The sequence below is a fragment of the Chiloscyllium plagiosum genome, chromosome 25, assembly GCF_004010195.1.
Source record: "Chiloscyllium plagiosum isolate BGI_BamShark_2017 chromosome 25, ASM401019v2, whole genome shotgun sequence".
In the NCBI taxonomy this organism is placed as follows: domain Eukaryota; kingdom Metazoa; phylum Chordata; class Chondrichthyes; order Orectolobiformes; family Hemiscylliidae; genus Chiloscyllium; species Chiloscyllium plagiosum.
Window position 1 is genome coordinate 32,801,046 of NC_057734.1, and position 27,212 is coordinate 32,828,257.

General features: G+C 39.8%; 1 protein-coding gene across 4 annotated transcripts in view; it reads right to left on the reverse strand.

Moving 5' to 3' along the window:
• Positions 1–1,924: 1,924 nt before the first annotated feature.
• tbx5b (T-box transcription factor 5b) overlaps positions 1,925–27,212 on the reverse strand; it is a 46,669-nt gene continuing 21,381 nt past the window's right edge. Inside the window, exons 1-9 of one of the 4 annotated variants that reach the window (XM_043715854.1) lie at positions 22,859–23,077; positions 18,282–18,527; positions 17,869–17,963; positions 16,413–16,532; positions 15,714–15,861; positions 13,204–13,356; positions 9,398–9,489; positions 7,855–8,078; positions 1,925–3,342 (exon numbers count right to left, since the gene is read on the reverse strand). In XM_043715854.1, coding sequence (XP_043571789.1) covers positions 2,759–3,342; positions 7,855–8,078; positions 9,398–9,489; positions 13,204–13,356; positions 15,714–15,861; positions 16,413–16,532; positions 17,869–17,963; positions 18,282–18,431 — 1,566 coding nt within the window. In that variant the 5' untranslated portion in view covers positions 18,432–18,527; positions 22,859–23,077 and the 3' untranslated portion in view covers positions 1,925–2,758. Of the gene's footprint in view, positions 3,343–7,854; positions 8,079–9,397; positions 9,490–13,203; positions 13,357–15,713; positions 15,862–16,412; positions 16,533–17,868; positions 17,964–18,281; positions 18,528–20,938; positions 21,259–22,858; positions 23,078–27,212 lie in introns of those variants that run through there. The other 3 variants (XM_043715852.1, XM_043715855.1, XM_043715853.1) reach the window with 3 other exon arrangements.

Below are 27,212 nucleotides of genomic sequence, written 5' to 3' on the forward strand. Positions count from 1 at the left end.
CTTAAAATGTTGATCTATGCAAGATCAAAACCTAAACACAGTGATTAAAAATATCTTGAATCTTTATCGCAGAGGACTGAGGATATTTTAATTATAAAGATTAAATTGTTACTTTTGTGCAGATCTGAAATGCTTTATGAAGATTGCATAGGCATGTCTACAACTTCAGTTGTGGATTTGAGCTCTGCCAGCAGCTAGAAATGTAATTCACACCCAACATTATTTACATAATACCGGCAGTCAAAGTTAGTGGAATGGCTGACAACTAGTGCAATATCTATCATACAAAGTAACTAATCTATTTGGCACAACAGTTAATTACTAATTTCAATCAAGCACAGTAATGCTATTTCATATCATAATAAAGTAGCGCATGAAAATAGAATTTTGACTGTTAGCTATGCATTTAAGATAGCAGAATTTTATGTATTGTATTAATTGGATATCTGTTTAGAAGGACCACTTTTGTATTTATTTTAACCAAGGCTTATTTATTATCAGTGTGGTTTTTCCCATTGGTGTGTTTTTCATAGCACAGTACAGTTCAAAACTGATTACAGCCTAAAAAAGATTATCTACATAATTGCCCTTCACTGAGAACAGTCACATTATATAAGTAGCCACAGAAGGCAATAGCACACAATGAACGTATTAATGTAAGTAGATCATTGCTGGGTCTCTGGTGTTCAATTTTGAAGCAGGTTTAGTGCATCATGATATAAAGTTTTAGTGATAAATGTGCTTATAAGATTTACTGAGAACCTTAAATACAGAGACATTTGCAAACAATGTAATTATTGTCCTTTTATCTTTAAAAGTCACTATTAATTAATGTAGCATGATTCAACCTGAACCCACAGGCACAAAGGCAAATATTTATATTTGCATGTTAACAACATTTAATGAAATGGAAGTGATTTCACTATATTTTCTATACATGTTTGAAATCATGAGATTTGATTTTTACAATATATTACAGGCACGAGTGTTTGACTTAGTTAACCCACTTGTGACAAATCCCTATTTTAATGGACAGATTTAGAACATGGCGTCTGAGAACAGTTAAGTCACTCAAAGACAGTGTGTGAAGTTATCTCTTGTCAGTATATACACTTGTGTTTTATTTACAATGAAACTTAATTGATTCATCTCTTTTATACACCAAAGGACTTTCAACCACACTTCTATAACAACTTTTCTCTAACAATAAATCATTCTTAATACTTCAAAAACAAGGACTTTTAGGTTGTCCAACAATAAATACTATTGACCAGAAAAACACTGATAATTAATACAAGCAATTTCTGCATTTTGTTTATGTTGAATAAACAATTACTTATTGCTTGATACATAATTTAAAATATTATCCTTTGCTTTATGATGTAAACACCTGTGTTGCTCAAATGTGGAACAAACGTTTGATGCCACACACCACATGATCAAAATATAACACATATAGCTAAAATTGAGTATCTGTATAAAACATTTACTGTATGTGAAACAAAGAATGTCTATGAGCGCTCCATTATATACATCCATTGATTTTGCATGTACCTATGTTGAGTTGTTACATTGTTTTATACATCTGGAAATAGGGTTATCAGTTAATATAGTGCACTTTCTCCTATGCTCTCGAACCATTTCAATGAACAAAGCAAGTACCACAACCTTAAATTTCTTCTGAAATACAAGTTACATGCCTCTACACTGAAATATTAGGGTGTCCTCAACATCATTCAGTTTTTGGGACCAGAACAATATATTTTTGGATTCAGAAATTTATTCCAATTCTCAACCATTGGTTGATGAATGAGGAAGGGTGGGTGAGGTAAATGGTGGATCTTCCATATTACTGAAATTAAATGTTTTTTTTTAGATAACTTGCATTCCTGCTTTGGTGCTTGATATTACTTTATATAAAAAAAAATTAATCAAATGTTAGTCATACAATATTCCGACTTATGCTTTTAATCACTCAGTATTGCTAAGTGTTAATTCGATGTTACAGGAGACATTGACTTACTTCCCTTCAACACTGTTGTTGTGTGCATAAGACCTCTTCAGGATTGTTTTGTCTGGCATCTATCTTGGAAATATTAAAGCTCTCAATGTAGCAAAAAGTTACTATACTTAACAAAGTGTAATGTTCTAATCAGTAGTCCCACAAACATTTTATTTGATGTACCTCACCATAAATCTTATTAGCAACACTTCAAAATAGTTATTAAAGAAATATCATGGTAACTACCCAGAAGAACTGAGGAAACCAATTTCTTTCATTCGGGGATAGCTGTAAGAATGCAGGTGTCAGCATGAAGAAATCCTTCAATGCTCATTACTCCACATTCATACCTCTTCACGTTTACAGTATGAATTTATGGTAAGAACAAAATGGAAAGAGAAAATTGGCACAACATGGGGAAATTTATGATGAACTGTATACATATTACTGATTATTCTGTTTGTCCAACAAAAAGCTTGCAACTTTCTGAAGAATATGGACCACATAACGCAGAGAAACATCCACCAGATGGAACTCTTCACATTTGTTTAACGCTAATAACCAATTTCAATTTCATTCAGATAAATAGTGGGTGGAGTGGGCAATGAAGAATAAATCAAATATATGTCATTATATAAAGTTTTATCATTAAAATGTACAGTCAGGTTTGGTATTTTTAAATATTGCTTGAAACAATGTCCAACTTCAACAAATACAAACATTCATGTATGTCAGATCAATGGAGAATTCTTTGAATTAGCTGTTTTCAGTCCATTCAGGCACTATGCCCACTCCAGGTACTGAATGGTATTGATGTGGTGAGAGGGTTCTTGACATACCATGTGGATACAAGTAGTCAGCAGGTTGAAGGTTGCTTGCAGACTGGATCCCAGCTTGAGGGGCACATGGCCGAACTATGGGCTGATGCGAGCTCTGATGTTGAAACATGTTGTGAGTGTCCCCTATCTGTGGAGACGTATGGTTGGCAACTCCAGAGATGCGAGGCATTAATGGACCTGAGGTGAAATGCGCTGAAAAGTGTTGGTATGGCAGTCTGTCCATGGGTTGCATTGTCGTAACTGTGCAGCTGCTGTATGAGGGAACAGTAGCCCAAGCATTACAATGAATGTCTTCAAGGCTGGAGCCGGGGTCTGTGTCTGCTGTTGAGCCAGCATACATGCATGCTTGTCGCTGTGCTGAGTCAGTCCTATAAGAGGGAGCAAGGCTTTGCTGTTGGGAATAACTTGAGGACCTGTAGAATGGGTCATCCTCTGGAGGAGAGGTTTCGATATATGACTTCTTGTATGGGTGTTCTGTCGAGTTGCAATCTTCATCCACTGCTTTCAAAAATAAGTCAGTACAGAATAAGATTTCAATTAATGAGCAATCATCGTATAAAACAGCATGAATATTATTTACTTATGAGAAACATTGCCTTTGTTCAATCAATGAATTTGTAAAAGTATATGAATTAGGAGCAGGAGTAGGCCACTTAGCCCCTTGAGCTGGCTCCACCATTCAGTAAAACTATGGATGATCTGATTCTCCACATTCAACCTCTTGCTTATCAAGAATCAATGGACTGTTCCCTTAAAAATATCTGAGGACTTCCATTGCCTTTTGAGGAAGAGAGATTCAAAGATTCACAACCTTCTGACAAAATAATTCTCCTTATCTCTGTCTTTAAAAAGGAGCCTTTATTTTTAGCAGTGACCCCTAGCTATAGATTCTTCCACAAGAGCAGACATCTCTCTCACAGCCACCCTGTCAAGATTCCACAGGATCTTATATGTTTCAATCAAGTCACCAGTTATTGTTGTAAACTGCAGTAGCCTAGCCTGTCCCACACTTTCGCCATAAAACCGTGCACCCATTCCAGACATTAGTTTAGTAAATCTTCTTTGAACTACTTTTAATGCATTGACATCCTTCCTTAACGAAAGAGACCAAAATATACATTGTACTTCAGAAATTGTCTCACAATGTATTTTATAACTAAAGCACAATTTCCTTGCTTTTGTATTAAATTTCCCTTGTGATTAATAATTACATTCTATTAAATCTTCCTCATTAATTACTATACCTGCATGTTAACCTTTAGTAGTCGATGCAAGTGTCCTTATAAACTGTTTAACAGTAATGTTATGGGTGGACATTGCAAGGTCACATAAGACTTAATGACCCATTTCCCTTTAGGCATTTCTGAGTTAGAAGATAATGGGTTCAAGTCCACTCCACAGATCTGATCATAAACTACAGTATCTTTGCAGGACAGGGTAAAACAATTTGAAGCAAATGGAGTCAACAGCAAACTAAATGACTTTCTTCTGCTCTATACACATATAAATGAATAGCCACAAAAAATTATTCTAGTCCTTCCTCCTTAAAGGATATGTTACATGTTTAAAATTCAATGCAATTTATTTTTCATTTATTCATAAATCTAATGTACACACTGGTTTGCTTTAGCTAAGAAGATAGCTAATTTCTTGACTCAAAAATTCAGAACTTGAGAAAGGACTTTAACTCATCTTGACCCAAAACTGAAAAACTTTCTTTCACCAGGACTGATTTTATCATTGATCTAAAACTGAATTTTCTCCTCTCTCAGGCATAACTGGTTGACTCTGAGTCGAATCAGAATTAGTTTCAGGTACAACTTGTTTAAGAGTTACTTATTCAAATACAAATGCAGCAAGACCAGAACAATATCCAGGCTTGAGCTGACAAGTGGCAAAGAATATTCATATCATACAAGTGCCTGACAAGAACCATCTCCACAAGAGATGATATAACCATCATTCTTATATTTAATGACATTATTGTCACTGTCAAAATCCTATGGGTTACTATTAACCTGAAATTAACTGGTCTAGCCATAAAAGTACTGTGTATAAAAGAACAGGTCAGAACCTTGGAATCTTGCAGGATGTAATTCACCTCCTGACCTATAAGGCACAACTCAGGAGTTTGAAGGAATCCTCCTAATTACCTGGATGAGTGCAGCTCCAACAACACCCAAGAAACTTGAAACCACCTTGGATAAAGCAACCTGCTGGATTAGCACCACGTCAGCACTATTTGTTCCATTCACCACGAACACTCAGTAGCAGCAGTGTGCACCATCTACAGATTACACCAAGAACCTTTAGACAGCACCTTCCAAACCCACAACCACTACAATCTAGAGGAACAAAAGAAGCAGATATATTGGAACACCATGATCTGCCAGTTTCCCTGCAAGCCAATCACCAGCCTTTGATGCGTATTGCCATTCTTCAGTGTTACGAGGTCAAAATCCTTGAACACCCTCCCTATTGCCATTGTGAGTTTACCCTACATCAAACTGCAACAATTCAATGGCAGCTTATCATCACCTTCTCAAGGGCAACAAGGGATGGGAAATAAATGCTGACCCAGCCAGCTATGCCCAGTTTAAAAAGTAAGAATTGGTAGTCATGTTCTGACTATCCAATCCATCAGTCTCAATTTATTCTTCCCAGTTCCCTTCATCATGAATCTCTTTAGGTAAAACTTAATCTACATGTAGAAACTAAACCAAGAATTTTGGTCTTTTTTTAAAAACCAAGTATATACCAGAATAAAATAGTTCACTGTTCACTCTCATTGTGCTGCATATTGTTTTAGTCTGTCCTGTAAAGATATTATAAAAGTCTACACTGACAGTCCCGCATAATATGGAGTTTGTGCTGCACTCACATTTCCCACAATCTTTAAAAATGAGCTGTTAAACCATCAGGTGGATAGAATGGATACCACAGCACTTTTCAAAGAAAGGCTGGGAGGTTCATCCCAATGAAAACAGATAGGGCTAGATACACTCAACAGGTCTGGCAGTATCTGTGGAGAGAGAGTTGACACTTTGAATCTGACTCTTGAACAATGAAAGTTCTGAAGAAGAGTCATATCAGATTTGAAATATTAATTATTTCTTTCTTCACAAATGCCATCCGACCAGTTGAGTTTCCCAAGGATTTTCTGTTTTTGTTTCAGATTTCCATTTTTATTTGACTTCTCTCCAGTGCCTAAAAGAATGTTTACCCCTCAACACTAATATCATTGAAAAAATAAAATGAACATGAGAATAAGAGTAGGCCATTCAGCCTTCGAGCCTCTTCCACTATTCATTGAGATCATAGCTAATCTGTGGCCTAACTCCATATACCTGCTTTTGGCCCATATCCCTTAATAGTTCTGCTCATTAAAACTTTATCTGTCTCAGATTTAAAATTACCAACTGACCCAGCATCCACTGCTGTGACATGACTCCAGAATAGTCTGACCCAAATTCTCAGTCTATGCCCCTAGTTCTAGAATCCCCAACCAGTGGAAATAATATCTTTGTCTACCCTGTCTGGTGAATATTACCACTGCTTTATTAGTTCCTGCATTTTCTATCATCTAGCTGTGACTAAAGGTTTAAAATTTCTTCATCATTTGCAAGATATTTTGTAGCATCCTGAAGTTCTGAAGTGTGCCATCTAAAGACACATGTTCCTTTTACTGATGTAAATAGGATCATCTATGATCCTATTGAATGTCAGACCAGACTTGAGGGATCAAACAGCCTTCTCCTGTTCCTACTTCTTATGAGATGATGCTGCCTGACCTGCTGCGCTTTTCCAGCAACACATGGGATCAAACAGCCTTCTCCTGTTCCCTAGATGCTGCCTGACCTGCTGCGCTTTTCCAGCAACACATTTCCATCTCTGATCTCCAGCATCTGCAGACCTCACTTTCTCCTACTTCTTATGGTCTAGCCTATTGCTTCCACCTCACCCTGCTCCCCTGACACCTATCTCTACCACATGTGCTGGTACTGATATTTCATCAGCTCCAGATTAGCAATCAATGTAGCTCTCCAATTTTTTTTACCATTTTGAATGTGCATTTGTTTTACCAACCTTGTACAGTTGGCAAATACACCACATGTGCAGAATGGCTTTGTATCTTTGTTAGGGAATTCTGGGTCTTTTCCTGAAACCTACTCCTACCACAGAATCCCTACAGTGTGGAACCTGGCCATTTAGCCTAGCACGTCCACACCGACGCTCCAAAGAGCATCCCACCCAACCCATCTCCCTACCCTTTCCCTGTAACCCTGCATTTCCCATGGCTAAAGCACCTAATCTACACATCCCTGAATACTATGGGATGCCCCGTAGGGCACTATGGGAACACAATTTAGCATGGCCAATCCACCTAACCTGCACATTTTTGGACTGTGGGAGGAAACCTGAGCACCCGGAGGAAGCCCATGTAGACACTGGGAGAATGTGTAAACAGTTGCCCGAGGATGGAATCGAACTGTGTCCCTGGAGCTGTGAGGCAGCAGTGCTAACCCTGTGCCGCCCCAGTAGACGTCACAGAAACTTCCAGCCTCCATGCAATGAATTATCACTAAAATGCACCTCAGAGGTAAAACGAAACATTGACAAGGCCAGCCTGTGTGAGGTGAAACTAGAGCTGGGAAGATCACATGCCTTTCTCACGTCACAGCATTCCAACTTGCCAGTGAACCCCCGAGAATTGTTTATTTGTTTGACACGCGAGAGGATCAGATAACTGGTTACTGAGAGAAACCACCCACAGAAGAGACGGTTTAGATCTCCCAGTGGGAAGTCTTGAGGCAGAAGACAACCTGTCAGTTTATTCTTTAAATCTGTTGTTTCCTCCTGTAATGAGATGTTGGTGCTTATTACGGTCACCAGAACCAGAAAGTCGTTTCTGATGCTCTTGATGATGCAACATTTGTGGGTGACACGGAGAGGAAATTGACATTGAAAGTAACAGAAAGTTTGAAGGAAGTTCCGCACAATACAGTATCTCACCTTTCCTCTTGGTGCAGTGGTAAAGAGGGCCCTGCTCCTGGCAGACTGAGTACGGGTTGGGAGGCAACAGCTCCTGTGTCGAACTGGAAACCCCGTTCTCGCATTGATATTGTGAGTTCAGGCTGTTGGACACAGGCAGCACACGCACTTCTCCACTGAAGTGATTCGCTGTCGAGCCCACGCGTTGTCTGACCGTGCTCCTGGGAACCACAGGGTATTCTTTACTGTAACCAGATTACAAAATATAAAGACGTTGAAAACCAAGTGGAAAGAAACATAATACGTCTGCTGGTACTTCCTAAGCATTGCATACGCTGCTTCGAAAGATTCTCTGAAAAATCACAATGAATCTTTGGGATTTTTTTTGTTTAAATAATTCTGCCTGTTCTAAATTAGAGAAAAAATAATTTTGAATATTTTATGTCACATGAAAATAAAATACTTTTTGTCGGAAAGCGAGTACATCCTCCGTACGTTCCCAAGTATTATAGGAAAAAAAGGAGAGGGTGTGGAATCAATTGGAAAACTCATTCACGGAACTAGAACTTGTATAATCGGCCGAATGGACTCCTCTGCGTTCCAGGATTCTTACAATTTCAAATAAAGATCCTGTCATTTTCAGCGCATGCAATAAACTGCATCTAAACTCTATTTGGGCACGGGCTCACATACAAAGACATCGGACGTCCGATCTGTATATTTGAATGACAGTAGACAGGACTTGGGTCGGGACTCGGCTTCCGAGAGCGTGGCCTCCATAGTGCAGACGGAAGGCCAAGTTTGGCTACCGTTAATTGTCTGCAATAGTATTTTCACGCATTGGAAAGAGCATTTGACCTTCCAAGATTTTGACTTGACTGTTAATTTCTAACAGGATACGATTAAAAGGTCGGTGAGCGGTTCAAAGGAAATCACATCTTAATCTTTACTTAAATCGCCACATTGCAATAGTGACCACTTTTCATTGTTTGAAGTTAAAAATCATACAACACCAGGTTATAGTCCAACAGGTTTAATTGGAAGCACACTAGCTTTCAGAGCGACGCTCCTTCATGCGTTTCGGGATATTTAGAGCTCGTAAAAGGTGCTACATAAATGCAAGTCTCTATTTTTCATTCCTTGCAAGGTTAGCGCCTATCTAATCACATTTACACAGTCGCAATGTGACAATGAACCTTATCCTGCATCTAATTGATCCAACAATTGCACCTCCCCCCCCCCGCCCCCATTTATCTTTCCACCCTGGAGGCTCCCTGCCTCCATTCCTGATGAAGGGCTTTTGCCTGAAACATCGATTTTCCTGCTCCTCGGATGTTGCCTGACCTGCTGTGCTTTTCCAGCACCACTCTAATCTAAGTTGTGTCTGTGTCTGTATACAAAACGCCAATCCTCACAGCGCCTAATGCAGCAAGTGTGTGCAGCATTGTCATGAAAGTGATGGGATTAACGAAATTGATGCAAATTCGTTTATATCTCATCCCAGGCAAAATGGTTTCAGCTCGACTTCTCTCCATCGCTTCACTCGTGTTTATGTGTGTCTCACCTTTGCATGCGGGACATTCTGTGCAGCTCCATGTCATCACTTCCTCGAAATCCCTTTGCAAAAGGGTTATTCTCGATTTTGAGCTGCGTAATCTAAATTAGAGAAAAAATAATTTTGAATATTTTATGCCACATGAAAAGAAAATACTTTTTGTCGGAAAGCGAGTACATCCTCCGTACGTTCTTAATATTGAACCAGATGCCAGCTGAAACAGGATTTCAAAGTGCAGTCAGCCTCGTCTGATTCGGTTTAAAGAGGTGTAAAAACCGACAGAACTGCGAATGCTGGAAATCAGAAACACTAACAGAAATTGCTGAAAAAGCTCAACAGGTTTGGCAGCATCTGTGGAGAGAAATCAGAGTTAATGTTTCCGGTCCAGTGACCCTTTCTCAGAAAATGAAGAGCTGTGTAAGGCAAGAGTGGAATCCAAGCCTTGTAACCGTGTTTGTGCACGTAGGATGTGGTTTGCTGTGTGCTCCGATGGAGCTAGGAGAGCGTGGCTTCGCTAGGTCTGACTTCAGCAAGGCAGAGAAGCCAGATTACCAATAGGAAATTGGAGCTCGACTTTTGAGCAATATTGTTATCAGCTTAGCTCAAAGATCTATTACAAAGCTGGATAGAACGAATGATTTGGAGATGCCGGTGTTGGACTGGGGTGGACAAAGTTAAAAATCACACAACACCAGGTTATAGTCCAAGAGGTTTAATTGCAAGCACTAGCTTTCGGAGCACTGCTCCTTCATCAGGTGGTTGTGGATAGAACGAACACATACACACAAACCTATATATATATATATACACACACACTCGTTCATATTAAAATCAGTGTCGGAGAAGCTCGTCAGATCTGATAGCACCTGTGGAGAGGAAACCAGGTAACGTTTCCAGTCCGTTATGTTTTTTCTTGCTTGAACAAGTCCCATACTGGACTCGAAATGGTAACTATGTTCCTCTTTCCACTAAAACTGCCAAAGCTGCTGAGTTTCTGGAGCACTATCTGTTCTTATTTTCGATCTCCAACTTCCGCAGTATTTGCTTTTAGATATACTTTATATTTGCTTCTCCCACGTGCTCTACAAGCTGAAATGCTCAAAGGTCCTTTGTTTGAATTGTTTGAAAGTTGGCCTGAATAGGCAGCATTGGCTCTATCAAGTGATGGGGTCAAACACCAAACACACGTCTGAACGAGGTATTGCCAATATAACTTCCGCCCTAGTCAGCACTTAACTCAATTCTCATTCCTGATGAAAGGCTTTTGCCCAAAATGTCGACTCTCCTGCTCCTCGGATGCTGCCTGACCTGCTGTGCTTTTCCAGCACCACACTCTCGACTCTCATCTCCAGCATCTGCAGGCCTCACTTTCGCCTACTTAACTCAATTAGTCCTTTCCCATTGAAATTTAATATAGAACCTGATTTGGAGATGCCGGTGTTGGACTGGTGTGTACAAAGTTAAAAATCACACAACACCATGTTATAGTCCAACAGGTTTAACAGGAAGCACTAGCTTCCGGAGCGCTGCTCCTTCATCAGGTTGTGACAACCACCTATGAAGGAGCAGCACTCCGAAAGCTAGTGCTTCCAATTAAACCTGTTGGACTATAACCTGGTGCTGTGTGATTTTTAACAATATAGAACCTGGCGTTTAGCACCCTGTACAAGTAGCATATCTATGGCAAATTAATAAAACCGCAACGACGCAAGGTGTAATGCTTGTGGATAGTCATTATTTAAGTTGACAAACTGCTAGGTAAAGTCTAAAGGCAGTATTTCACGCAACTGAAATGCACGGAATGAGTGAATTGACACGCCTAATGAAGACGCGCATGTTTAATTCTACCATTAAATCTTCCCTTATTTAAGGCATACACCACATGCAAATTTCGTGGAGGTTTCTACAACGTCGGCTGTTTTATTCGTTTCTAACCGGATCGAATGTTGGCTAACATTTTCCGTATCAACAGATTCTCCATATGCAATATGCATTTTCGTCCTCCCTACTTCCAAACCTCTAAACTTTCTGCTTGAAGTGAATTTAAATTAACAAGAAATTAACAAGACACACCTCGAGGACTCGGCGTTTAGAGAAATGTGGTCAACTGAAGGAAATTCAACTGAGATGACATTATGATCCTAAAAGCCATCCTACATTGCGTTAAAAAAAGACAATACGTTCCAAACTTATAGTTAATAGTGAGCGATCAGTTCGGATTTCATGTTCTAAATAAAATACGCTATTTGTGTTTTAAAAAATTGTATGTTGGAAAAGGCGCCGTCTGGAACAACATGAATAAAATATTTATCATGGCTGTTTTCTTGCTAATTTCACCGACCGCCTTTTATTCAACACTTCAAAGTATTAAAGAAACACAACTGGAGCCAAAACTTAACGTTATACATTTGAAACATGAATAGTTTATAATTTTAACATGGTTAACAAATTACAAATGTAATATGCTCAATGTTTGAACATTTTCGAAACAATTGTAAGGGTGAGCGATGAGTTGCAATGTTTGGGGCCGACAGTGTCACATAAAGACGAAGGTTTATTGGTTCAGTTTGACTCATTTTCTCGGGAAACTGGGCGAACAGGAATCCATGAAAGATTAAAACTGATTTGGGTTACAAACGGTTTGCTTTTGAGAGCTTCTTTGTTAAAGTTAATTCCGTTCTGTAATTATCCTAACATTCCCCGGGGCGCTAGAGTTTCTATCTCGTTTCCAGATCGTTGTGAGCGTGTACTTGAAGAAACGAATACAGTTAATCTGCAATAGTACTTCACCCAAAACTTCACCCAAAACTTTGGGACTTCAGAATCGCATAATTTATGTTATTTTTCTCATTAAGTTTGTACTTCGTAGTTCCGTTTCACCTTTAAGTTCGACTGTTAAGGGAAACAGTCTTTACCTTAACCGGTACCGAGCCTCTGGCCGATTTCTTTTACCGGAGGAAGCGCTTGCTAACCACCGACAGATTCTCACTTGCAATTGAACAGGGGTCTTTGACGGAAACGGCTAGGATCCCTCAAATGACATAAACCTTTAAGTGATGGTTGATCAAGGAAACTGTAACTCTCAGCTAATTCTGACGTTATTACAATGGAGGCGGAAATTAACATTTCGGCTGGACATTTCACATAAGAGGAATGATAAACGTATCCCCTTAAAGCGCCCCATTCCAAACACAAGGAGGGGCGTGAAATATATAGATAGACCAAATAAAGAGCAAAGGCTGAACGTTGTGAAACAAAAACATACGTAACAGAGCCACTGGCATCAGAGAAGAGGCGAGACTGTTGAACTTATGGGACTAGTTAATTATGAGGCTGAACCCTTTTTTTTTGTTCTTTGCAGGCTTTCTATCCCGGTGTCAGTCTATTTTATTTTTTCCAGATGCTGCCGGCTATATTGCTTTATACTGTGCAGTAAAATGCAAACGTGATCTTTAAACCATCGACTAGGTGGATGATCCCGAGTCAAATTAACGGTTCAAGTTCAGTGCTGAAGCTACACGTTAAAGTTTACATTGAGGCCCAAATATACCTGCAGGTTGCTCATGAGAGGCAGCCACTGTCGTTATTTTAAACGAAGTCCCTGATAGCCCTGTTCTTAGCAAGGACAGCATTTCAAACAGCAGAGCTGTGACTGGGCCAGTGCAGGTCGAGCTGGCTCTGTAAAAGTGTAAACCAAAAGAGAAAATGCTGGAAAATCTCAGCAGGTCTGGCAGCATCTGTAAGGCGAGAAAAGAGCTGACGTTTCGAGTCGAACTGACCCTTTGTCAAAGCTGCTTTTATCTGTAAAAGCTTACCTTGTGGTTCTGGTAGGACGTGACCGCAATAAAGGAGGTTTCCGGGAAAGCGTGCGTACAGAAAGCGGTGTTCTTGGAACCGAACCCGTTATTTTCGTCAGCTTTTACAATGTGCAGCCTGGGCTGGTATTTGTGCATCGAGTTTAGAATAATCTACGAACGAAAGTGGAAACAAATGCAGTCTGTTTTAAAAAAAAATCAGCCACCACATCAAACTGGCTCACATTGGTGTTAGTGGTTTAGCCAACACTATAATGGGGGGTGGGGGGGAGTATTCGCTGGAACGGTGTTTCAAAGCTCATTGAGAGCGAGGAGGAGGGGGTCATGCACAGGCTTGAAGAAAGGACATGAGGTCTTTACAATGGCCCAACCGATACTCCACTTGAAAGCCAAAAAGATATTGAACAGGTGCCTTCTCTGTCACTCCCTCCCCTGCCCCATGCTGTTCTTCAACTGAACGGTAACAAATCTCTGTCACCATCGACAGATCTTGATAGCAGGTATCTCCCTGGTGTTCTAGTGGTTAGAATTCGGCGCTCTCGCCGCCGCAGCCCGGGTTCGATTCCCAGTCAGCAAAGTAATTTTACAACATTTAAAAGGATGGTGTTTATGAATAGAAAGGTTTTGGAGGGATATGGGCGGGTGCTGGCAGGTGGGACTAGATCGGGTTGGGATATCTGGTCGGCATGGACGGGTTGGACCGAAGGGTCTGTTTCCATGCTGTACATCTCTAGGACTCTATGCTTACAGATTTCTTCAAGGTGTCGGTGACGTGTTTATTTTAGTACTCGGTGGGAGAACTGAGGGGGAGGGTGTACAATTCTAGTTGCAAGATTGTGATGATATCAAAGTGGTGTTCTGAAGACTTTCTTCCTCCAATTATTCCAAGATCGTACAGATTGTTGGTGAAGGGAGGTAGGGGGGCGGTTAGAATTTGGGAGGGAATCTGGCGACACAAAGACGCTGCCTGTCCCGCCATTGCAGACCCTGCAAGTCATCTCCACTCGGAGTCGCTCTCATCCCCCAGGCTTAGTTAAATTGCTCTGACAGCCCCATAAGCCCTAGACATCAGTGGTGAACGATCTAATGATTTTTAATTTCATTACATCCCGCTTAATTGAGAGGCTACCAGTGCTGGTTTCATCTCGCAATTTGTTGAATGAATTTCTCATTGTTTCCCCCTCCATCCATTTGTTTAGAGATTTTTGAGTGTGTGTTCGCCGCCTTTTCACAGTAGGGAAGGCTGGCCTTCACAGAGCTTCCATTTTTGCAAGGCAGTTTCCAAGGCTACCGTTGTCAAACGCAGTGCATCTTGTCTCGCACGGCTCCCTATTATGAACGTTAACTCGTCAACGTCGACCTGAATCCTACTGGCGCAATGCTTCGGATTTAGAACCGCACTCTTAGCTCTAAATAACCTAGGCAGTTTATACCCTCCCGTCGCCTTTGCTGACCCAGCTAACAATATGTGCTCTACCTTGGTTTTGCAGTTAGGTGGTTCAGTGGTTAGCACTGCTACCTCACAGTGCCAGGGACCCGAGTTCGGTTCCACCCAAGGGCGACTGTCCGTGTGGAGTTTGCGCATTCTCCCTTTATCTGCTTCGGTTTCCTCCCAGGGTCCAAAGATGTGGAGGTGAGGTGGACTGGCCATGCTAAGCTGCCCATTGTGTCCAGGGATGTGCATGCTAAGTGCGTTAGCCGTGGGAATTGCAGGTGTGGGCCTAGGTGGGATGCTCTGCAGAGGATCGTGGTGGACTCGATGGGCCGAATGGCCTACTTCCACACAGTAGGGTCAAATGGAGGAATTGAGCGCATTTTTGTAACACCAAAGTACTGGAATTCTGTCAGATTTCAGTCAGCTGCCAAGATTGAAAATGCAGAAGAGTGCTTGGGTGTCTGTAATGCAATGACACTCGCACAGTATGTTGTGCAGCATCCCAAGACTAGCTAAACCAATCGACCTTCTCCAATAACGCTCTTATTGTTTAGGTGATGGCAATCCTCCACATCCCACAGTGCACAGCATCACATTGAGGCAGGAAGCCGTCAATTTCAGGTGTGGAGAAAGAGTCGATTCTCAGAAGCGATTTGCTAACCCTCGTTTGCGTGAAAGGGTCTCGGACCCCCTCCCCCACCCCCGACCTTTCACCGCTGCAACTGAAATCGAACCTCCGCCAATGTCCATTCTTTCCAAGTGACCCAACATCAACCACTAGTCACGTTAGGCTACAGCGTTCATGCAAAGCATAACGACCTGTTCACACCATCTCTCTAATGAACCCTTAGTAGACCATCACGCCGTTACATTAATCACTGGAAAAAGCAGACGCAGTAGTTCATTTCAAATAACTAGGGATGTTTTTAAATTTAGGACCAGCAAGTTTCAATCCTACTTTGTATCATTATGTTTTCCTAAGACTGCCTGATTTAAACGCTCTGCAGGCTACTGAAGGTTTTAGACATTTGATGGAAAGAAAGAGAATTTAAAACACAAGTAATGACGCACTTACGTGCCCGAAGGGGTCGAGGTGGTTATTGGTAAGCTTGAGTTTTTGGAAGGAGACTAATTGTCTCATCCAGTGGGCTCCGGTAGCGGGCGAATCTGGGTGAACGTACAACCTGCCTGGCATTGCAGGCTCTGCTTTCCCAGTCACAGACCTTGGGAAAAAAAAAGTAATGGAAACGAGTCAGATTTCTCAAAGTAACACTTTGGCCATCACTCTAGAACACAGATTCAGAGCTGCCTTCGCGAATCAGTTTAGTAAATTGCAATACCATTGACAGAACAGGTCTTTCTGCACTTTACGCAAACTGAAATCAAACTCGGAATCTATTTTATACAATACTCGCTATAAATGGAATGCTTCAGATATTTCACATAGCATAATTAACTGCGTTAAAAAAAAGCTTGGCGTACTCTAAAACTTCAGTTTTCATCTCTCTTGGAAACAAACTTTTGTACAACATAGTATTGAAAAATACAATCAACGCATGCTGTGTAGGAGCGGCCATTCACTGTGCAACACAAAGTCCCTTTTACACATCCAGAACATCCACCTCCATATTTCACCGATTAAGCATCCAAATCGCAGCAAAGGCTGAAAGCCTAATACTATGACAATTTGAACCAATTCAGGCCAACTGCCATGCACTGTTTCCTATTTGTCCTGAAAGTGACGAACCAGACGCAAATAAGGCAGACCGCCTACCATTTGTTATCAGCGAACTTGTAACGGTGGTCGTCTGCTGGCACAATGTCCATTAGCAGGATGTATTTTGTCTTCGGATTTAACCCGGTCACCTTCACTTTGTAACTAGGAAACATGCGCCTGAAGAGAGAGAGGGGGAGACTAATCCAGTTTTGTGTACATGAATAACAAGTTGGCAAAATGTTCATTCTGAAAAGTATCAATATCGCGCACTTGCAAAAGACAATGGTTCCAGAGAAAAGCTGACTCGCTGTACATGGTATGGTTTTGTTTTAAATACACCCGGTAACGTTGGGAAGACAAATTAAGTAACAGGAATTATTCAATCAGAAGGAGACATAAGACGACCTGAAATGCATTTGTAGAGTAAACACGAATTGTAACAGGCGGCGTTAATGCATCGAGGTAACACACAAACATGGCTTCGATCATGGCCTAATTTGTAACATGCGTACAAAACCTAATGTTTCGCCTCCTCGCATCTACAATTGACTAGTGGTTCCAAATGCTAGACGTGTTTACAAAATATTTAAGGCAAATAGTCTGAATGCGATTTAAATCGGTGAGAAGTCGCACTAGGAGTGAACTAAAGAGCTTTTTAAATGGAAACGCTGTACTTATTGTCTCGTTGAATTATCAAAGAACAGCTTGAATATATGTAGATCTTTATAAATATTTATCACCCGTTCAGCGTAAATGGGATGAAAATGAAAGCCCACGAGGGAACATATCTGCTTGCGAAACTAAATCTTATAACATAGAATGAAAGTAGATAGAAGTCTCATAAGAAATGTCACAATGTAGTCATTTCAATCAATAAGTAAAGACCTGTTTGAATATTAAATGCTCTTAAATAGTATAAACACAAATAATAGGACATTTGTCATATTTATGATATCGAATTAAATACAGACATAATGGCTATGTGCAGATGGTTTCATGTAAATAATATATTTTCTTATTTCAAGAATCTGTGTACATTAAAGACATGTTTGTGCAATGTTGTAAACTGTTTCCTGATAACCCTTTGCATCATCGTTACCACAATGTAAAGAGTCACTGTTAGGTCAAAATTTGCGTTTTCGATGCAATTTCTGGAAGCTGCTATTTACATTTAGTAAAGTGCCTGGCTATTCCATCATGGCTGACAGCCTTTGCTCTTACCAGTCACTTTAAATATTTCTTATTAAAAATTGATCACTCTGAATCTGTTTAATGTTGAACAGCCCTGTTATTATCTATTATTTTCCCCTCTTTAGAAACACTTAGAAATTTCCCTTTGGGACTAGGCAATTTTTGAATGGACTAAGGTAGTTATATCCGATGAGGTCTAGACAGAGCAAAATTTATAAGTCGGTTTTAGACCAAGGTTGTGCGGTGAAAGCGATCGCGATCATTGTAAACAGTACCGACTATGACGAGATCCTCGCGTTCTGATATATTGATAGGCCCTTACCTTCCTGCTTTAGTAATTATCATTTCGGTTCCGACTTCGTGAAATTTCAACCATAACTCGCGTTCATGCAAATACACCTTGATTCCTTCCATGCCCTATAATAAGTGGAGATATCAGTTAATATGTAACTATTGTTAAGTCATACATTACTGCCAAATAATGCAATCTAATGTGCTGAAGCAAGATTTGTAATGGTCCATGTATGTGCCCAGAGATATCGGAAATAATAGGCCATAATTCTGCAACAAGCAACAACATCAACTAATCAGATCCCTGCGTACACCAGCAGTAATAAAGGTGTCGGAGATACATTCCTAGACATTTATATGGAACATCTAGTTGTTATTCATGTTAAGCAATAACATGCACTTAGTGTGCTCTACTGCATATGCACAGGGGTGTCTAAGACCAACCTGTTGAGTATATGTAGCTTGTTGTGAGGGGGGAGATTTGCTGGCGGCTCCAAGTTGGCTGTCCTGCTTACTTTCAGATGAATGCTCATTGGGCTCAGACTCGCTATGAGGTGCTGCTGGCAGTCCGAAGCCTTCCTCCGTCTCCGCCATATCGCCACACAATCCTTGCAATAGAGGCACCGCAACCCAAGCACTGTGAGCTAAATTTGTCAACGTATAGCGAGCATCACACAGCAGAGCTCCCTCCTGACAAATAGAAAAAATAAAACTCTCTTAGAGAACTCCAGAAGAAAAGAGAGGGCTGAAACGCTCTCTGCAAGAACACGTTTCCCAACCACAACTACTAATCGAGAATGCAGGCCTTTTATATTAAGTTATGGAAAATTGAAGGAGGATAAAAAGAGATAGTGTCAATCTTAGCTGACTCCAAAAGATAAATGAGGTATTCACGAAATTCGTCTGGACTTCTGGAAAGAGTAATAAAGATAAGATTCCAGGCAGCTTTTGAGCAACCGTTTGATTGGAGTGTAAGCAGCAATTACATTTCCTCTACCATATAGACTCGTGTTTTGTGCGGTATACCAATTTCTTCCATTAGTTTTATTGCCTTGTTAAAGTGTCGGTAGTTTCGACATTAGCCCGAGCTTGAGGCCGTGCTATTACAATGCTTGTTGTTTCCTTGGCAAGGCTGAGTACGTTGAACCATTCACGGTGCATACACTCAGGGTGAGCAAACAACCGAGTGTGTGACTGTCCTCATAAAACAAGCAGTTTGCAGAAGCGTGGCTGATCCACTGAAAATCAAAATACTCAAGAGTGTGCTTTTCGAAATAGCATGCAGTTTTAAGAATAGCCAAACGTAGCTCAATTTAACGACACCACCAAATGTAAAGTTGCACCAATATTTTCTTTTTCCACCTTAATTTAATCCTTGCTCTGGTGTGCAATTTAGATTCAATTCTTGTATGAGTTAAACACTGTCAGCTACTTTAATTTGGGGCTTTTAACTGATTTGCTCTTTCTCAGCACCTCTTTGTCCCATTTGCTTTAGTCAAAAGATTAATCACTATAACAATAATACAATAGTACAACAATAATAATTGGGTAATAGCACAAATGAAACGCAACACAGACAATTTGATCTCGTTTATTTCCTCAAAGTTGCTATAAAGGTGTTCCAATAAACTATCAGTTACACGAAACAATTTAGATATACACTAACGTGTAATGCTCACAGATCAGCGCCAAATAAACTAGGCCTCGGTGAAAATACATGCGAATAATCAGTGATGTGGAGGATTGTAATGTGAAGTTATATGGGTCGGATTTACCCTGGATATGATAAATCTATTGTGTTCAGAACAGTGGAGTTAATTAAAATTATATGCCAATGGCTCATAGCGGCTATTTAATGAATAATTGTTTAGATAGAGATTAAGTATCTGAAACATATTGAACGTAGACTCGTTTTACACAACTCTAAGTGTTTTGAACGTTCCTTAGTTGATAAATTATAAATGACGCCTCATTTTGAATGTTAAACTTTTGTTTTATGTTTAAATAAGAAGGGCCATAATGCTGAGGAGTCTTCAAACTGAGCACTTAGTCATGCATGTGAAGCATTGGAAATACTGTTATAAATAATTCACAGTAATCATGAAACAAGGCGTTCGTATCTCTAATCGACAGCATTAACTTGTAAAATGTAACCATACTGAAAGGGAAGTGCTATTGATGCATGGCATGTTTGAAAAAAAAACAATGCAATAGGTATTTGAGAATGTACGTATTTCTTTTTTTAAAGTTGAACTTTCTTTTGGTAAATTTCCTTTCTAATTAAGCTTATAATTTAGTCTGTGTATCTTAAAGTGCTTTTTAAAACAAATACAAAAAACAATGATAAGCGACACTGCTCTGTAGGAAAGATGACACTGAGCTGTCACACGATTCTGTAGTTTCGCTAAGTTAAATTTATGGTTGAGAAGATATTATAAATTGTCCCGATATCTAATGAACACTAATCACTAGTCAATGCTTTAGTTCGCGTTCCAGAAGAATCAGTTACTGAATCCGGGAAATAATAGGTTACAAAGTCTCTCAGCTGGAAGGGGGAAGTATTTCTGAAAATATTAATCTGACATTTAAATACGAAAGTAATTAGGAATTTTCAGTGCCGATTACAGGTTTACTTGAAAAGGTTGAAATTTCATGTTTAACGTTCACAATGTTATTTGCATTAGTAACACTGAATTCAGGGATAAAACAGAGATACAATCTCAGCAATGAGCTTTCTGTGTGAATCAGTATCTCTCTGTATAGATAGGCCGCAACACCGTGTTTGTAAATATACACTGCTCGCTGGTCAGTGCCCAGCGTTAGCATTCGAGTTTATTTTTCTGCACATGCTGAACTTTCTTGCGATAAATCAATAAATGACAAGCTCTTTACATTTCGAGAAGTCTCGCCTACTGTCATTTGCAGCAACACGAAATGCGCCCTTTTGTTTTCTTTTCCACGTAGGCCCCGTTATTCGCTGATCAACACCGATCAGCCCTGCCTCGCAGACAACATAGAATTGAATCACACGCACGAAAACAAAACACAAATGCAAAACGCAAAGGACCTAAGCTTAACCGGAATAGAGAGTAGCAATATACCTTCCGGTCTCTCCACAGTGCAAAAGGGGATTTACAGAGCCCTTCCTAATCGTTGTTTTCTCTGGTTAGACACAGAACACATCGCAGGCTGAACAATCCATAGTTCTCCAAATGCAGCCCGCTTCTCCAAACACTTCCAGGTTGCCAGACGCGCAAGAGAGATCCTGAGAAAAAAAGATAAGGCCTTATCGCGCTGTTTGGGGGCATTTATAGCCTCGGGGAAAAAAAACCCAGAACTTGCCGTTCAGAGTGCTAGTGAGGAAGGAGTTCCCTCCCTCGGAAGGTGGATTTGGTGGGTGCTGAGTGTGTGGATTATAGGAAAGGCGTGCACTTCCACAGAAGCGCGCTGACTTGCAGTGACGTGCTGGGGAGCCTCTCGTGCTCTCGAAGTGCTGAGCGTTTGTCCAACCAGCGCTCATCCTCAACAGAGTGCCTCATCCGAGACCCCCCAGCAGCTCAAACACAGCACAAAGACACTGTGAGACTCAGCAGCACCCCACCATCCATCTTGGCCCAATCTGCTAACCAAAAGGTGACCCCACCCCCACCCGCAACCACTATTCAAACCCCTCAACAACGAGGAAAAATAACCTTGCAGAACAGGAGATCACTTCAAATAAAACTTCACGGACACCAGTGCAATACTAATACGACTCCCCTTTCAGGCTACAGATAAGTTTAGCATGGCATTATCCAGATGGGGAAGACAGAAATCAACAAAGTAGCAAGGCTGAGTGAAGGAGCGAGTATTGAGATACAGTACCGACTGCTTGTGTGCGTTCGCGGGTGTGTGTTTGTATTTGTCAGGGGAAGAATTGTATACAGTAAAGAGGTTATTTCTTGCGATTTGAATATCAAGAGACAATGCTCGATGTTAGCGGATTCTGGACGAGATTACCCGCGGCGCTCCGATTGAAATACTTGCACACGACTTTGATTAAAACAAGCCAACGCCACTCGAGTCTGCACTATTATTTTCGCTTTATTTTTAAAAGATCATGTTTAGAGTGTCGTCGAGAGTCTGCTAAACGGCGCGCTGTCGAATTCTGCACTCTGAAGCGAACCAGATTAGGCATTGCATTTTGATAAGGCACACTGTCCTTTCAGTGAAGGCTGATCATTCCCAATCCCTACCAAATCGATTTCACTTCTAAATATCTTACACAGACCTCGGTGGCATTTGGAAATACATTTGTTTTGAGTCGTAGTCATTCATATCTCTGTAAAATGTACGGAATGATGCACTTTTAATTTCTAAACCTTAATCCTGATCAGTGATCCTCATCAGTAATCCTCATCAGATCAAAACACACATCACTCTAGGACAGAATCATTGTTGTATGCATTACACATTATGTCATATTGCTGTGAAGTTGATAGCAGTTGACTACCAGTAAAAATGCCGAACATCCCCTCTAATAATTAAAACTCGCCTCTTTGAATGCAAGCAGAGCAAATGGAAACTACCCCACGTTTTGTTCAGGCAGACTTGGTATAAGTAAAATATGCATAAATAATGATCAATAATTGTCATTATTCAAACAGTGCTATTTAAGTTGCCTTTTCTTATCCCGAGTTTTTATCTCATTAGTACCTTTAACGTTGAGGCAATCAAGGTATTATTCTAGCCGAAGGCAGAAATTCTGCCTATTCACCAAACATTGTATGGTTTAGGGTAGTTATGGTTCAAATATATCAGTATAGGATAGGTATGATATCCAATTTCAGCAGGTCTAACTAAATGCCAATGCTTCTTTTTTTACAGTGAAAACAAGTAGGTATTCATAGCAGATGGATTTTAAACTGGACCTGAAAATCCTGGAGTATAACAAATGAAAACCCATGTTTAAAATTCGTTAAACCGATTTTAAAATTCCTGATTACATCAGTAACGAAGTAATTAAGATCTGTTGTACCTACCGACAAGGTGCAGGGTTTCTGAATGGTATGAAATAAAGCAACCGAATTTCCTCCTGTTGGACTCAAGCTTGTAGATCTCTTTTTTAAAAGGGTTAATTTAATTTCGAGGAAATCTCGGCCCAGTTGTACCGACGACGCCAAGTAACTCTCCTATTGAACCGGTTCAACGTCTTCAACGAACCCACAGACAGAGTTGATGACTGGTCACACGCCAATACCGCAGATAAAGAATACCGCGAGAATATCCGCGTTATCCATCAGCTATTCACCTATAGTACTCGCCAACGTCACCGTCACGCAACTCGGCTCCTTGGGTTGACCGCAACCGAAGTGGAAGATGAACCTGAATCCAGTTCATTCCTGCTAATGTGAATGAAATACCTACAAAACTGCTGGGGTTCAACCGTTGTATTTTAGAGCAAGTTTTCCAATCCCAGAATGCTTAGAGTGCCTCCAGAATTGTAACAATTCAAGGTTAGCCACAGTTAAAGTGACCAATCTGCATTTTGTATTTAATCGCCTGTTAGATTTCTGCTCTTAGTCGAAATCTTGTCAAATGAATGTCCAGACACTTCGGTGACAAGCATTAGTTATACTTTAGGAATTGATAACCTTTTGGTTCACTGGCATCAAACGGTAAAGGCGAGGGACCAATTATTGCGAGTGATAACAACAATCTAATCCTCTCCAACACAACCCAATTCTTGAGTCAAATTGTTTTTAAAAAAGTTAAGACGTTTTCTAATGACGTCGTGCTCCTGGCACATATAACAATAATACTATAATACAAACGCAAAGCAAGTGTGTAGATTACAGAGAGGATGATAAAGAGCATGAGAGGCCTAAAGGTTCCACATTTAAGGAAATAATATTGTCGTGTTTGGCAAGTATTTGAGGTGAGTGAAGCCGAACTGGTGTGTAATGCTTATGTTTCCAAACAAAATGTAGTTACTTCTTGTTAACGTAAACCTCATAATAGTGCCTTTTTGAGAAGACTTATTTTTGGTATTGTTCCACAATTAGTTAATTACATTTAAAAGCCACAACGATTTAGAGAGTGAGAGAAAGATATGCGTGCCAGGATTGTGTGAATATGAATAAGAATCGGTCTCTGTAACTGAGGTAAAATAGTGTTTTATTATTCAAATTACATGATTGCATCTGCGGCTAAATTAATATTTGCCACATGATATCTGTTAAACACGTCCAGACGTCGGATAAACTTAACAATTCTGAAAGTGGAAATTAAGTATAATTTACATTCACGAGCTATGCAAAATAGCGTGAGACTGCAGGTTTTTTTTCATCTCATGCCAATAATTTTTCAGAAACAGGCGGAGTTATAGTTTACTAGCGTGTTGTTTTGACTACAAATAGCACCACGGGATGCCGATCCGGTTATTATTGACAACAACGCGCAGTCACCCATTTCAATCCAATACAGGTAGAGTTTGTGTCGCTAGTCATGTCTCTGTGTATGTTTTAAAAACAAGGATGAATCGTGTAAAAACGGGAGTACATGAGTATTTATTCTTCAATAATTTTGTACGTTTCCCCGGCCCCTTTAACTTGGATGTTCCTTTAATAAAATTGTTTGTTCTGACACATTTGTTATCGAAATAACATTCCGAAACTGGAACAAAACAGAACGAATTTGAAAGATCTCTCATTTCATATCAAACGCAGTTTCAATAACGACTTCATGAAGTGCAATAAACTCAAAGTACTGTTACATTATTGTACAGTCAAGTGGTTTTATTCTTTAAGAGCATCACACGATGAATAATGCAAAACTATCAATTGTACTTTTGCATCAATGCCTCTTGGAACACTTGTCACTGTAATGCAGGTTATAGCAGGTCAATGTGAGGTGGAGTGAAAATCTAAAAACCATCATTCACACGATTTTAATAGCAGTGGGGAAATAGGTAAAATTTCTGGGGTTCAAAAGCTCCATAAATTGTATTGTAATCCGGGCATCCTAGTTCACAATAAAACTAACAAGAAACTCTCAGAAATCAGCCAATTCAGTTGATTATTACTTTTATGTAGGATTTCTCGACTGTTTAGAAATGCATAAGTTTACACAAACTGTTTAGAAGTGCATCTGTAAATGACCAAATGCAATGTTATCACCCCTTGCTATAAATGAGCGTTTCTTAAATATTCACCAGGTATTTTATTATCAGCCTGGCTACCGACATGATTAAAATTGCAACATACAAGTATCCAAATTAACATTGTTTTATCTTCTAAGTAGCTTATTATTTGAAGGGATACTCGCGTAGATAAATCTGGAACTTTGCTTATGTTACATTAAGTTGAACACGTTTTTATAAGAATAGTTCAATCTCTGCCGTCACACCAAGTCTATAATAGACATTGCATGATGAGCCGTGTATGGTGACAGAAATGTGAAATGAATTTGACGATATTTTAATTTTGACTGTTAAAGTATTTTACTGCGACTTTCGGAAGGGAAATTGCTGATTGCATCAATACGCTATTTACTTATTATATCGAGCTTTCCGTAAATATTAATGCAGTATGTTATTTGAGTCTTTATTCAATGTCTAATTGATACGGTACAATAGATGTTAACGAGTCAACTGTTGACATCAGTAGTAAAGTGGATGCTATGTCATTAAATGGCAATGCACTTTACAAAGCAAAAAAAACCATAATACGTTACATTAATTCATTCATCGCTTCCAAAGATGCTTGTGGCCAATTTAAATGAATCTGCGTAGACATGAACATTTCAGAGATTTTGTTTGTAGATTGGTGGCAACACTGCAAATAAGAAATAATCCTTGATATACGACGAATAACATCTCAGACCTTACAAATATAACTATCACAGCAAGTTGGGCCAGGAATCTGGAAGGCAGTGTACTTATGCTCAAAGTTTAAGTGAATGGCTGCACCATTTCTCAGCACAGGGCCAAGACAACGCGATTAAAAAGCATTGAACGCCATTTATTTGGATGCAGTTGTTCAATTATAACACTCCCACTTCAGGATTACGTAGACATAAACACGCTTCCAGCGGATTAGGTTGGCAGACTGGGGTTATTTAAATAAAATTAATATTATATAGTCAATACGACCACCTAACAGAGAAACAAATAAGAAGCATTTATAGATAGAGAGGGAACCAATTATAAATCATTTGCGTGGAGAACACCGTGGAATCAATGAAGTAGAAAATCCTTGTTTAATATCGTTTACCGCAGAAAATACTGAGGTTTAATAACTTCGAACTTCTAAAATTAGAAATAACCTCAAGAAATTAGTCCCTCAATAACCGGAAAAATCACGTTTCTGTAAATGTATCTTTCTATTGTTTGAAACGTATTCGGAATTTTTGCATAGAAAATAACCAAAGACCCAAACAAATATCCTGCTAAAACCTTCCTTTTGTTTTATAGATCACTTGTACAGCAGGTATACATGTGTAACCCCAGGCAGGTTAATCAGTTCCCTATCAATCAAAGGTTTACGAGTTAACAGGAAACGCTGCAAAGATGAAAAGTACTGCAAAACTGTTGGAGACATCAGGCGAAGGAACATTTCGCTTAGCCTTTGCGATCTCTGTTCTCTCTCAATAGAGGATTAAAGGCATGTATCTTTAACACGGCCTGTTGTTGGCGCCAAGTGGTGTGTTATTAATCATGACTTTTAGCTCCATTTTACGGAACGGCTATGTCGCTACAATTCTTCAGCCCCGAGTTAAGACAGAGAAGCAAACACATGTTTTACCCATTCTATCCAGTTCTGCATCTTAACGCTGGCCGCTCGCTAAAGTCAGAGGTCGTTCTAATAACGTGCAACTCTAAGTCTGCAATTTGAATGACGAAGTGATTATATCGGTGAAAAAGATGCAAGTACTCTCTGGGAAAGTTAATCTGTTCCTGTTGAACACAAATATATTATACACACTTGCAAATCCGAACTCAAAGGAGGCAATATAATCTATGGGGAATCTGCGATGTTATTTTTAAAAATGAATTAATATAACCTTGTAACCTAGTATTATCTTGCTTTAGTACTACATTGATCAAATGCAACATACAATTGCAACATACAAGTGATGATTTTGCAAAACTGTTGAGAGGTACATTTTCAATACGTACTACCCAATCGATGCATTTGGCATCGCGGTGAAAATTGAAGTTTAGTGGTCAAACTTAACAACATTCAATGATTCCTAACAATATAACAAATTACGGATTTAGCTGGTGGCAGAAATGGTTTAAATATTTTGTTAGCAGCGCATGTATGCACCAAAAATGCGAATAATCTGAAGCATTCGCAGAATATAGAACTTTTGCAAAGAAGGGATGAAACACTT